At 44.4% G+C, this 14,905-nt stretch overlaps 1 protein-coding gene across 1 annotated transcript in view; it reads left to right on the top strand.

Moving 5' to 3' along the window:
- PLCB2 (phospholipase C beta 2) overlaps positions 1–14,905 on the top strand; it is a 405,331-nt gene that overhangs the window by 375,056 nt on the left and 15,370 nt on the right. Inside the window, exon 31 of the mRNA XM_073609959.1 lies at positions 7,417–7,503. Within this exon, the coding sequence (XP_073466060.1) occupies positions 7,417–7,503 (87 nt within the window). The remainder of the gene's footprint in view (positions 1–7,416; positions 7,504–14,905) is intronic.

The raw sequence follows: 14,905 nt of genomic DNA, 5'->3' as shown, positions 1-14,905 counted from the left end.
CTGTCCGTGTGGAACGCCTGGGACATTATCTCAAAGTATATCCCAACCTGGTTGAGAAACCCTCTGCATTGAACTGGATCGCTCCCAAATCGCTGGGGAAGTGGAGTGGAACCAGACATACCTCTTATAGAAGTAATATTTGAGGCGGGTGCCTGCACAGAGACTGGAGCAGCAACAGGGATGACCTGCAACACAGGTTGTACCGGAACACCCACTGTGGGAGGATCCAGGAGCGTCTGTAACGCTATGGCAATCTAATCCAAGCAGTGGTCCTGCTCATTCAATCTGGAAAAAAATATTACCACTAGGTGGATTGCCTGCATCTTCTGAATTCATGGCCTTTGCCTACTCTCAGGAACCATGAATCAGATGGAGACAGAAAATACAGTTAAAATCACACTTTTTAATATAATGGTAAAAATGGTACACATAGTAAACATAGTCAAAACATAGCCAGGGTATGGTAGCCAAAGCAGGTAGTCAGAACAAGCCAGTAATCAGGAAGCCAGAGATCAGCATAGTTGGAGGCAGCATAAAAGATCAGGAACCATAAGGGATGTCAGCCAGGCAAGTCTTCAACAGGAACACAGCAGAGAGGCTCCAGAAATGTTTGACCAAGGCGAAGGCACAGAAGAAATGAACAAGGCAGTTTAAATAGCCAGAAGGGGCTGGCTGTAGGCTGGACTGACGAGCAGGAAATGATCACCAGGTGAGCCACTGTGGAACAATGATTGCTCGCAATAAACCGATAGCTGAGCAACCTGAGCATTGAGAAGGGAGGGCTGAGAACCCAGCCCTGACGGTTTCTCTTTGTTATATATCTAATATACTGTAGGTGAAACATTTAAATGTAGTAATTGATATACTACATAGCTCCCAACTGTCCCTCATTTGGAGAGACTGTCCTTCTTTTGAGACCAAATCTCTCTGTCCCTTGTGCAGTCTCGGTATTCCTCTTTTTGGTCCAATGTATACATTCCTTATTAAAATGAATTATTTTACTACCAAAATTGTTTTTCTGCATTGAACTTTTTATCCAAACTCTAAAGTGCTGCATTTGTTATTTTGAAAAGCCAATATAAATGGAAAATAGATGTGAAAAATAATTTTCTAGACACATTAGGTCTTTGTGGCCCATGTAACCAAGGCAGCGGTAGGGATATATCCTTTGCCTACACACGGTGTGCAAGAAGGTGTTATTATTTCAGAAAATTGAAAGGTATGGTACTAGGTGTCTTCAATATGGTGTAATAGACTTTAAAGTCCCCAAGTTGGACTGTTGAATATTGTCTGACCAACAACTATTTAGAAAGTTCTCCGGGACTTTTTTAGGGAACAATATTGTTTTGCTTGCATCTATCTAGCAAGGTTACTTTGCGGTATAAGCAAGGAAACTGAGACATCTGCAGTGTACAAATGTGCTTTTACTATACAAAAATGCTGTACATACAAATCTTGTACAATATTAGGAATACCATACAAGACTGACAGATATACAGATACCTATAACAAGCCAAATGCTACCTACTTCCTAGCAAATAAACAGCCTATGGTCTGTAAACAGTAGAAATACGCTTAACCGCTTGCCGCCCGCCCAACGTCATATGACGTCACAGACTTTGAGTGGTGATATCTGAATGATGCCTGCAGCTACAGGCATCATTCAGATATCTTCTTTTACAGCCAGTGATTCCCTACACTATAAGAACAATCATAGTGGCTGTCCAGCCCCCCTCCCGCCGCTCTCAGGTGCTTCTACCGACTCACCCAATCGGTGAGCCGGTGAAGGGATCCACTGGTGCTGGATGTTGATCTTAGAGATTTCCGGCAGGCCAGATGGTCCCTGGGGTCTCTATGATCGTTCGGAGGCTGAGCACGATGTTATGTCGTCACACCCGGCCTCTGCAATTGAAGAAAATGCCACCGCCTCGGCTGGGAAGCCGAGATTTTTTTTTTTTTTTATAATAATTTAGGCTTCCCAGTCTAGAGGTGAGGTCTGGGGACTTATTGTCCCTAGATCACACTGTAAAGAGGACCTGTCATGCCATATTCCCATTACAAGGGATGTTTACTTTCCTTGTAATAGGAATAAAAGTAATCAAAAAAAATTTAAAAAGAAAGCATCAAACTAGAAAAATGAACAATAAAAAAAAAAAATTAAAGTGCCCCTGTCCCCACATGCTTGCTCGTAGAAGCAAATGCATATGTAAGTCATGCCCACATATGTAAACGGCGTTAAAACCACACATGTGAGGTATCACTGCGAACGTTAAAGTGTCGCCTATGGGATTTTCAGGTACCGAAATTTGGCGCCATTCTACGAGCGTTTGCAATTTTGACGCATGACATGTTAGGTATCCATTTACTCTGCGTAACATCATCTTTCACTGTTTTTTTCTTCCAAGAAATACACGTTTGAAAAATTGCTGCGCAAATACCGTGCAAGATAAAAAATTGCAATGACCACCATTTTATTCTCTAGGGTCTCTGCTAAAAATATATATATAATGTTTGGGGGTTGTGAGTAATTTTCTAGCAAAAAAAAAAATATGATTTTTACATGTAGGAGAAAAATGTCAGAATTGGCCTGGGTAGCAAGTGGTTAAAATTCACTAAAAACGGAGTTCCTCCGAAATTCTTTTTTTTAAAAGTCAGCAGCTACAAATACTGCAGCTGCTGACTTACCTGTCCAGGGCGCCCGCGATGTCGGCACCCAAAGCCGATCTATCTCTCGGCTCTCGGGTGCTGCTGCCGCCATCTTCGGTAAGGGAATCAGGAGGTGAAGCCTTGCGGCTTCACTTCCTGGTTCGCTACTGCGCATGCACGATTCGTGCTGCGCGATTTGCCTTGCGCGATTCCACTGGTCCCCCCTGTCTTCTGGGACCTGTTTGTCTCCCAGAAGACAGCGGGGGGGGACGGAGAAGGCGCCGGAAGTGGCGTAAATACCCGTGGGTGGCTCGGGTATCTATGCCCGGAAGTGGGAGCAAAATACCTGTATTAGACAGGTATCTGCTCCCCCCTCCCCCCTGCAAGGTGCCAAATGTGACACCGGAAGGGGGGAGGAATCCGAAAAGCGGAAGTTCCATTTTTGAGCGGAACCTCGCTTTGACTCAAGTTTTAGTGTGTTCATGCCCTGCATAGCAACAAGGACTCAGTCTTAAAAAACCGTTGCTGAAGATCAGGCAAAAGAGTCCTTCTTCTTTAACCACCTCAATACTGGGCACTTTCGCCCCCCTCCTTCCCAGCCCAATTTTCAGCTTTCAGCGCTCTCACACTTTCAATGACAATTGCGCGGTCATGCTACGCTGTACTCAAATTAAATTTTTATCATTTTGTTCACACAAATAGAGCTTTCTTTTGGTGGTATTTATTCACCACTCTGTTTTTTATTTTTTGCGATATAAGCGAAAAAAGAGCAGAAATTTGGAAAAAAAAAAAATATTTTCTTCTTTCTATTTTAAAACAAATCCAATAAAATCAAATTTTGTCATAAATTTAAGCCAAAACATATTCTGCTACATGTTTTTGGTAAAAAAAATCCCGTTAAGTGTATAATAATTGGTTCGTGTGATCACAGACACGTGCGCAAATGATCATGTACAGATGTGCGCAGGTGACATATGTGTGCAGATAATCATTGGGACATGTTATTTTACTGGGACTTATGTGGGGGACATGTGTTTTTACTATGTGGGGACATGTCTTTTGGGGACATGTGTTTTGGGGACATGTGTTTTGGGGACGTGTTTTGGGGACATTGTGTGTTTACTTAGTGTTTGTTTTGTGTTTTTACATTGTGTGGGGTCACTAGACTGGTGATCAGTGAGTAAAAAGCTGTAAAAAACAGCTCATACTCACTGATCACCAGCCGGCTGCAGCGATCCGCTCTCCTCTCCTCACTGACAACTTCCGTGTGAGGAGAGCAGAGCAGATTGCCTAGCAACCGGCTCTGTGTTTACATCACATGACGGCTGTGATTCGACACGGCCGTCATGTGATCAGGAGGGCCAATCGCAGAGCCCTCCTGCCGATCGGAGATGCGCCGTGTCAGGGGTGACACGAGCGCATCGGGATCGCGCCGCTGCGCGGGCACGCGCGCGCGCGATCCCACTCCTTCTGAGGGACGTTCCTGAATGTCCACTCAGAAGGAGAGAGCGCCCACCCGGCCGTATATGTGCAGTGGCCGGGTGGGAAGTGGTTAATGGCTTCTGGCTGGTTACAGACTTTTTTCTGGTTCTAAGGCATGATGAAGAGTCCCTTCCAGCTTATGCCTGACAAACTTTTTATATGTCAGGTTGTTATATTGACAAACTACTAAACAGATTGTCCCATTTACAGTTATGTCTGATTAATTTAAAAAAAAATCATAACTATTTATCAAACTCAACACAAATATTTACACAATTACTTCAATACCATTTTAAAATACATTGATGTAGCAAGGTCTCCGACCTCCTTCAGTCTAATGAGAATCTCCAGGGCCAGAGATAGCTCACATCCTTCTGTATGTAGTGGATTGTGAAGCATAGTGGGTGCAAGGTGGATAAAGTTTTTGGGCGCCAGACACTTCTTCAATGCAAAAGAGATATTTATTTCTCTTACAAACTTTTTTGGGGGAAAGAGGGTTAGGGCCAGGGCACCCTTGAGTAGTTGCAAGTTCAATTAGCAGACTCCAAGACTTCAATAGGAGGACAGCCTTGCAGGGAAAGGCCTCCAGCAAGAAGCCACATCTGCACATGCAGGAATGCTGTCTCCTATGGCAACAGTCTTTAACAGTTCCTAACACAAAGCGTAACAGTTATTTCACTTTCACTACAACTTCTCCTTGTAGTTCTTCCATACACTGAGCTCCCAATTTCTCACTAGACCCTCTGATTCACTGCCACTGAATCCCTTGAGCTTCTCCAGTCTTCACAGTGGTATCTTCCTCAAGCCTCACCCCCGCCTCTCTGCTGGGTCCCTAGCTTGGCACTCCCGATACGTCTTAAGTTTCACCCCACTGGCCTGCTCGGTCCCTGGCTTGACACACAAGGCTGCTCTGCAAGCGTTACCTCCGCTGGCTAGGTCCCTGACTTGATCACCGCCTGAAGTTTCCCGATTCTCCACCGTGCCCATTCGGTGAGAATACTGCCCCGGTACTTGCTTCAGTTACTCACTGTGGACCCTGGTAATAAGGTGGCTGGTCCCTTAGTGGCTCCAGCTTCCCTTCTACTTCCGACCACTGACAGGATCTCCGGGAGAAATGTCACTTTTGGTTGGACTGCAAGCCGCAATCCCAACCCTGCGCTGCTTTTTTGCTTCTGGATAGGCCCTCAGACAGCCTAGCAGCCAGACGCCCTCGGAATAGGCCCAATCCCTGGCCTAGCAGCCTGGGGCACATGACACACGTCCAACCAGACAGCTGTCCAGGTGGCACAGAACACAGATCACCTGCCACCCCCCCCCCCCCCCCCCCCCGAATATATAGGCTCTCCCAGCAGGCCAAGGGATTCAAGAAAACCCCTGTCCATTGGCTGAGATACCCCATATACCCATATACCCTAACCTTTCGTTGCCCTTCTTGTATCTAGTACCACCAAGTACCCCACCACCTAGTGGTAGAAGAGAAAAGTGCAACAAGGCCAAACTTAGGGAGAACTCAATGGATCTCTAGTAATCAACTAGGATAACTAGTCCTGGCAAGTACATTTGTAAGGAGCAACCCTGCCTAAACTCCAGGGTGCTACATTGATTTTAATATATCTGAATTAAGAACATTTAAAAGAAAATAACCACAACGCTCCCTTATGTGTCCCATTTGTAACTGACTTCTATCATCTGCATATGCGGACTAATATACCTTAACCACTTGCTTACTGGGCACTTAAACCCCCCCCCTATCCAGACCAATTTTCAGCTTTCAGCGCTGACGCACTTTGATTGACAATTGCGCGGTCATACAACACTGTACCCAAATGAAATTTTTATCATTTTTTCCCCACAAATAGAGCTTTCTTTTGGTGGTATTTGATCACCTCTGCGGTTTTTATCTTTTTTTAAAAAAATGTAAAAATACTGAATTTAAAAAAAAAAATGTTTTTTTTATATTTTTTTCTAAAAAATTTAAAACAGGTAATTTTTCTCCTTCATTGATGTACGTTGATGAGGCGGTAGTGATGGGCATGGATAGGTGGTAGTGATGGGCACTGATGGGTGGCAGTGATGGGCACTGATGGGTGGCAATAATGGGCACTGATCAGTTACACTGATAGGCAGCACTGCTAGGTGGCACTGATTAGCACTACTGGTGGGCATTGATAGCTGGCACTTGTGGGCATTAATAGGTGGGACTTGTGGGCATTGATAGGTGGCACTGTGGGCACTGTTAGGTGGCAATGGCAGGTGGCACAGATGAGGCAGATGTGCCTTTTCCACTTCGGGACCGATGTCCCTTGCAGCTGAGCCGGTGATCGACTTTTTTTTCTACTCACGCTATCAGCGTGAGTGGAAAAAAAACGATTACCGATCTTTTGTTTACATCATGTGATCAGCTGTCATTGGCTGACAGCTGATCACATGGTAAGGGTCCGGAACCGGCCCCTTACTTGGATCGTTGATCACCGGAGTCTCAGTGACTTGGTGATCACAGCACGCTCCGCGCGCGCCCTGCAGGCCGCGTGCACAGGGAAGGCTGTCATATGACGGCCTCCCGGAAATTCAGGTCCGCACTGTGGCCGTCATTCGGCCATAGCGCGGATGTCAAGTGGTTAATGTGGTTCTAAAGACAGAAGGTTTTTTTACCTTAACACATTCTATGCATTAAGGTAAAAAACCTTTTGAGTGCAGCTAGCCCCCTTATACTTACCCCATCTGGATACAGCGATGTGCTCGAGAGCAGCAGCTCTCCTGGGTCTCTCAGCGAGCCTGCTGAGTGCCCCTATAGAAAGAGGCTTGCTATTGGAGTACTCGGCAGAGGGGAAGACTTTGTCTGCAGGTGCAGTTGTAGCTGCACTGTATGTGAAGAGGAGACCCTGACTAGGGTTCTGAAGTGACTTTGTCTTAGAGTGTAGTAGTGATCAGGTGAAGTGCAGTGGGAACTTTAACTGGGGGATGCATTGCTGAGGCAAAAGGACAAAAAACAACTTCAATACCTTAGGGGAGTGATGGGCACAAAAGTAGCTTCACTACCTCAGGATAAGGGTTAAGAGAACATCCCACTTGAGTTTAAAAAGAGGACACTGTCATGTGACGTGGTCGGGACACTCCAGGTAAAACCCAGACGTGCCCAAGACCATGGAAGTTAGGGGAGGCCCTGGAACACAGTAGGTAAGTAACTGTGACACTTATATACATAACTGCATTGGGGGGAAAAAAAAACAAAAACTCAATCCAATCAAGATCAACCTCTAACATCTCAGTTTTTTTTCTTTTGATTAGATATCAGACAAATGGAACAACCAGCAACAAAAATTAGAAGAAAAACAGAATGAGGGTCTTCAGAAAATCAGAGAAAAAGGAGAGCAGGTAAAAAATTTAATATAGCAGAAACATCAACTATATCATATGCACAACTGCAGATTACTGAACACGTGACTTTAATATCCAATAATGCACTGGCATATCAAGGTGTCTTTGCTACTTACAACAACCAGCTGCATTCTTATTATCATTCCATTTACTAGACTATGGGGCTGATTTATAATAAAGATTGGATAACAACATTTGTACTCCAACATATTCAACTTCACAAATCGTGGAAGTATCCAACATAGCCACCCAGAGTTCTCCCTGCTTAATTTAACAGAAAGATCTTCATGACTGCAGGAAAGCCAATCATGTGACTTTAACCACTTGCCTACTGGAGACATACCCTCTTCCTGCCCAGGCCAATTTTCACTTTGGATGACAATTGTGTAGTCATGCAACGCTGTACCCAAACAAAATTTTTATCATTTTTTCACACAAATGGAGCTTTCTTTTGGTGGTATTTAATCACCACTAGGTTTTTACTTCCGTGATCAGCTGTCATTGGTTGACAGCTGATCACATGGTAAAGGGCCCCCTGTTATTGGCCCTTTACCCTGTTCTGTGATCAGCCAAGTCTGAAGGGGGCGCACGAGCACGGGAGGACACCCTTCCAGCACTGGAAGCCCGTGCTGTAGCCATCTGTCGTCTATAGTACGGGCGGAAAGTGGTTAAGGGCTCATGCACAAAGTTCTGGCAGCACACAAATTGGATACAGCCAGAGTTTTGCTGCATTTGGGTCCTACGTTCATCTGAATGAAACCTAAGGTCACATGACCAAACTCTCCTCATAGTTTCCTTTTTATTGAAACAGGGCTTTCATCCATTTTAGTTTGCCCTGTCAGCTTCAGAGTCCTGAGGCCGGTGAAGAGCAGAACACATTTTTACAGCACATCCTCGTGCAGCTATCTTTTTTATTTTATTTTTTTATACCTTGTATGTTTTACCAAGACTTGTTAGTTGCTGTCGGAAACCCATAACCTTTTTAATATGCCACTGTTTGCTTGTTCACTTTGGGAGGACTCCAGGGGACAGAGTATGAAATAGATACTATAAGCGTGAAGCAGCCACTGTCAAAAAATGTAGCTCGTAAAAAAAAATAAATAAATAAAAAAAAAAGGAAATACTCCCAAATGACAGTAAAAGCAAATTACATAAGTAATATAACACTTTTAATGGAAAGAAGAATGATCTGAGCTGCTCTAAATGTTTAGAAACCTAAGCTCTCACAAAAATTTTCAGTTCGTGAACAGGCATACATTTGCTATGCTAAGAAAATTCTACTGCTATATATAATCACTTTTTCTTTATTAAGACAAATTTCAACATACAACATAGAAATACACATTGCACAATATATCTATATAAATCTTTTCATGAACATATACCACACTAACCCCCCCACCCCGAGAAAACACACCGTATCCTTGATCATGTCCTCTTCAAAAGAGAGAAAGAAAAAAAGAGAGAGAAAAAAAATAATAATAAATAAATAAATGAAAAAAAAAAGGAAAAAGGCCACCCACTTACCTACCCATAACCAAAACTCAATTTGTGCAAAACATTATTCAAAGTATAATTAAGAAGGGGGTTTTGCAGCGCCCTATTACATGTGTCAAACAACCAACAATACAAAAAAAAAAAAAAAAAGTGTAAAAGTGTATACTTTCGAATTACTATTTTCGTGTCCTATTATGTTTAGTGTTTTAATTCAATATAATCTCACTCTACTATTTCATTTTTATACCTCTCCACCTTTCATTTCAATCTACCCTTCTTTATGTGATTCCATATTCCATATTCCATATGTTGCCCATTCCATGTCTAATTTATTATTATAACTTATCCTCTTCCTCTATTAATGACATCAATCATCTCTCTACTGTGCCTCCCAGAGGAAGAAAAAAGAAACAAGACAAAAAAAAAGAAAAAAAAAACCCCACCTCCTCCCATTTTCCCCCCACCAGATGCATCTCACAGACTATCTGATCCATAACGCAGCATTGCCCTCAAAAGGGTTTAATCCACCCCTATTTCTGAGGAGTAATACAGCCATCCTGCCCATGTATCTTTAAATTTATTCTGTTGGTCTTTAAACATATGTATCCATCTCTCTGCTTCCATTATTTTTTCTACCTCCCTTTTCCAATCCATTATAGTAGGACATCCAGACTGTTTCCAAAATCTAGGTATCAATATTTTGGCTGCATTTAGCAAATGGGGAGTAACGCTTCTTTTATAAAACCTAGCAGATGATGGCATCCCATGAAAAAGAAAATGTAATGGAGAGAATTCTATAGGTCTAAGTGTCATTTTCTTAATCCAAGGGGCTATCTCCTCCCAGAAAACTTTAATCTTTGGGCAATGCCACCATAAATGCAGAAATTAACCCCTTTGGTTACAACCCCCCAGAAAATAACATCCGCCGATGGATATTTCTGAGCCCATCGAACGGGCGTACGATACCATCTTGTCAAGAACTTATAAGACATCTCCTGTATATGGGAACTTATTGAAGTATGGTGTGTCGCTCCCATCAGCCTTGTAATCTGCTCTGATGTAAAATTATAGCCCAGTTCTTTTTCCAATTCTTAAATTAAATAGGGAGTTGTCATATTTTGGGCACTCAGAACCAGCCTATACATTCGAGATAACATATAACCCGGCTCTGATAAGTTAACACACCATTCCTCAAAAGTAGTAAGCGGGTTCGTTGGCCTAATCTGGTGCTTCCAGTTATTGAATAAGTCTGTCAGTTGACGGTATTTCCATACAGCCATTGGTACTTCCCCCAGTATTCGAACCAAATCCACCAATGGAAGCAATTTACCCTGTGGGGCCACACCAGCGCAATAACCCTTTCCGTCAATTCCCCAGCGATCTAAACTCCCTTTCTCTTCCCCCGGGGAAAACCAGGGAAATCCTTCCAATGATGTTAAAGGGGATATTGGGGGGGGGGGGCAAACTTTCCCGTACTGTTCATTCTATCCCAAATGGATGGTGTTGTCTTCGACAGTGGTGATGCATATTCTGACAACCCCCTATAAGAAACCGGAATCCAGGGGGCTCCAGCCAAGTTCCTACCTGCTAATGTTTTTTCCAAAAGCACCCAAATTTTACCAGCAGAGTCATGGCACCAGTTCATTATACGAACCAGGGCCATGGCTCTGTAATAACACGCTATATCCGGGAATCCCACTCCACCCTCCTGTTTTGGATTCATCCTAAAAATCTTGTGTGCCAACCTGGGATGTTTATCTCCCCACACAAAGGTCATAAAAGCCCTTCATATTTGTTTAAAGAATGTCTGTGGGAGAGTTATGGCTACGGTATGTAAAACGTAAATAAGCCTGGGAATTACACTCATTTTAAGCTCGTTTACCCTGCCAAACCATGTCAGAGTATGACTTCTCCATTTTTGCAAGTCTTTTATTATGGATACCATCAAGGGTCCATAGTTTAGATCATATAGGCGCTTTATATCTGAAGAGATATAGATCCCTAAATAGAATATAGAATCAAGGCGCCAAACAAAAGGAAATGATTGTTGCAAGGTGGTCTTCATCCTCAAAGGCACATTGCTCAGCATCACCACTGATTTCGCAATATTTCTTTTAAAATTAAATATAAGGCCAAACCTGTCTATTTCCAACACCAGTTCCGTCAAAGACTCTTGAGGAGAGGAGAGGTACAACAGTAGATCATCTGCGTAAGCTGAGATCTTATGTTTCGTTGATCAAATACAAATCCCCTTGATCTTCCTATTTCCCCTAATCGTGCGCAGAAAGAGCTCCAGCATCATAGCAAATAACAATGGGGACAGTGGGCATCCCTGCCTAGTCCCATTCTGCATCTCAAAATAATTTGATAGTCTACCATTAACTTTAACCCTTGCTCTAGGATCTGCATACAGTGCCGTCACCCATCCCATTATCTGCTCTCTCAGACCCATCTCCCTCAAAACTCCGACCATAAACTCCCACTAGGGATGGGCTTTATGTTCGGGTCAAACATGAGTTCGACTCGAACATTGGCTGTTCGCCCGTTCGCCGAAAAGCGAACAATTTGGGGTGTTCGCGGCAAATTCGAAAGCCGCAGAACACCCTTTAAAAGTCTATGGCAGAAATCAAAAGTGCTAATTTTAAAGGCTTATATGCATGGTATTGTCATAAAAAGTGGTTGGGGACCCGGGTCCTGCCCCAGGGGACATGTATCAATGCAAAAAGAAGTTTTAAAAACGGCCGTTTTTTCGGGAGCAGTGATTTTAATAATGCCTAAAGTGAAACAATAAGAGTGTAATATTAATTTAAATTTCGTACCTGGGGGGTGTCTATAGTATGCCTGTAAAGTGGCGCATGTTTCCCATGTTTCCCATGTTCCCAACAGTCTGACAACAAAATGTCATTTCTAAAGGGAAAAAAAAGTCATTTAAAAGTGCTCGAGCTAGTGCCGGCTATAATGAATTGTCGGGGAAAAAAAGTAATTTAACCACTTGCCGACCGCCTAACGCAGATATACTGCGGCAGAATGGCACGGGCAGGCAAAATCACGTACCCGGTACAGTACGTGATCTGCCTCCCGCGGGCGGGGGGTGCTTTGCGCCCCCCCGGTGCCTGAGACGGTCAGCTTTGTCAGGGGAGCGATCCACCCCCTCGCGATCGCTCCCAACTAATGAAAATCTTCCTCTGCTGCTGTAATGTAAACAGCGGCAGAGGAAGTGATGTCATCTCTCCTCGAGCCGGTCTTTTCGTTCCGGCGCTGAGGAGAGAAGACATCAATGTGAGTTGCACCAGCACTACACTTACAGTAGAACACAATAGGCACACTTTTCACCCCCCATCACCCCCCGATCACCCCCCTGTACCCCCCTGTCACAGTGACACCAATAGCAGGTTTTTTTTTGCATTAGTGTCAGTTTGTGACAGTTATATGTGGTAGGGCAGTTAGGGTTAGCCCCCTTTAGGTCTAGGGTACCCCCTAACCCCCCCTAATAAAGTTTTAACCCCTTGATCACCCCCCGTCGCCAGTGTCACTAAGCGATTGTTTTTCTGATCGCTGTATTAGTGTCACAGGTGACGCTAGTTAGGGAGTATATAGGTTCGCCGTCAGTGTTTTATAGCGACAGGGACCCCATATACTACCTAATAAAGGTTTTAACCCCCTGATTGCCCCCTAGTTAACCCTTTCACCAGTGATCACCCTATAACTGTTACGGGTGACGCTGGTTAGTTAGTTTGTTTATTATAGTTTCAGGGCACCCGCCGTTTATTACCTTATAAAGGTTTAACCCCCTAATCGCCTGGCGGTGATATAAGTTAAGTTTTAGGGTCAGATAAGGTCTGCGTCGCCCCAGGCAGCGTCAGGTTAGCGCCAGTACCGCTAATACCCATGCACGCACCATACACCTCCCTTAGTGGTATAGTATCTGAACGGATTAATATCTGATCCGATCAGATCTATACTAGCGTCCCCAGCAGTTTAGGGTTCCCAAAAACGCAGTGTTAGCGGGAACAGCCCAGATACCTGCTAGCACCTGCGTTTTGCCCCTCGGCCCGGCCCAGCACACCCAAGTGCAGTATCGATCGATCACTGTCACTTACAAAACACTAAACACACATAACTGCAGCGTTCACAGAGTCAGGCCTGATCCCTGCGATCGCTAACAGTTTTTGTTGGTAGCGTTTTGATACAGTCGCTAACAGTCAGGAGCTTTTTTGCCTGTGAGTCTCACTAGTGTACCACTAAATTTAGAGCCCAAAATGGCAAATCGAAGGTACACTAGTGAAGAGGCCTACACGTTTCTGAGCATGACAGATAGTGAAGAGGAAGTCACTCATCTGTCAGATTCAGGCTCAGAATACGATCCTGTAGATGACAGCGGCTCCATGACAGATAGCTCTGACGATGGAGTTGTATTCCCTGCCAAGGTCAGGCGTACCAGACCCCGAACCTCTTCTTCTGTCCTTGATGTGCAAGAATCGCAGGTCCCAAGTATGGAGCAGAGAAGTACTAGCGCCGCTATTCCTTCTGGTGAACTGGCAAGCACCAGCGGCCTAGTACACCCTGGTCGTACATCCAGCACTGCAGTAACACTTGGTGACGTGGCGAGTCCCATAAGTGTAGTTCAAGCTGGCGAGGTGGCAAGCACAAGTAGTGTCCCGCTGCCACCAAGAAGATGAACACAGGCCCGTCATGCCCATAGTGCCCTTCCTGCTGCATTCGCCAATCCTAATTGGGAACCAACCACTTCTGCAGCACCCGTACTTCCTCCATTCACTGGCCAACCCGGAATTCAGGTGGAAACAGTTGATTTTACGTCACTGGATTTTTATTCGCTGTTTTTCACCGAAGATCTCTATAGATCTATTGTGGACCAAAGCAATTTGTACGCTGGTCAACACATCGTCACTATTCCGCAGTCTTCCCTTGCCAGAGATTGGAAACCAATTACGGTTTCCGAATTTAAGATCTTTCTGGGCCTTTCCCTCCTCATGGGCATAACCAAAAAGAGTGAGTTGCGGTCATATTGGTCCACTGACCCACTTCACCATATGCCCGTGTTCTCTGCTTCCATGGCCAGGGCACAATACGAGCAGATTTTGCGGTTCATGCCCTTCAACAACAATGAACTCTGTCATCCTCGTGGAGACCCTGGATACGATTGGCTCTACAAAATTCGGCCTCTCGTAAACCACTTAAACCAACATTTTGCAGACTTGTTTACTCCCCATCAAGTTGTCTGGGATGATGAGTCCCTGATTAAGTTTTCTGGCCGCTTGTCATTCAAACAGTACCTTCCCAGCAAGCGTGCCAGATACGGGGTCAAGATGTATAAGCTCTGTGACAGGGCCACAGGCTATACATGTAGTTTTATGGTTTACGAGGGCAAAGATAGTCACGTAGAGCTGACAATCTGCCCTGACTACATAGGAAGCGCTGGCAAGATTGTGTGGGACTTGGTGTCACCCATATTCGTATAGGGGTACCACTTGTACGTGGACAATTATTACACGAACGTGTCACTTTTTAGTCACCTTTTTGATCATCAGATTGGAGCATGTGGCACCATCCGACCTAATCACCGGGGCTTTCCCCAGTGGCTTGCAGATTCCCGTCTTAGGCTGGGGGAGAGAGCCTGCTTGCAGTGTAATAATTTGCTCGCTATGAAGTGGAGGGATAATAAGAATTTTTTTGTTCTTACCTCCCTTCATGCAGACACGACAGTCCAAATTACTACGGCAACTGGTGTTGAGGAGAAACCCCTCTGTGTCCACGAATATAACCTTAACATGGGAGGGGTGGACCTCAACCACCAGTTGTTGACGCCGTACCTAGTTGCCCGTAAGGCCAGACGCTGGTACAAAAAAGTGTCTGTTTATTTCAATTGGCTTTGCTGAACGCT

The sequence above is a fragment of the Aquarana catesbeiana genome, linkage group LG13, assembly GCF_042186555.1.
Source record: "Aquarana catesbeiana isolate 2022-GZ linkage group LG13, ASM4218655v1, whole genome shotgun sequence".
Classification (NCBI taxonomy): Eukaryota; Metazoa; Chordata; class Amphibia; order Anura; family Ranidae; genus Aquarana; species Aquarana catesbeiana.
The sequence above is the reverse complement of the archived record's forward strand: the minus strand, read 5'-3'. Positions and strand labels throughout refer to the sequence as shown.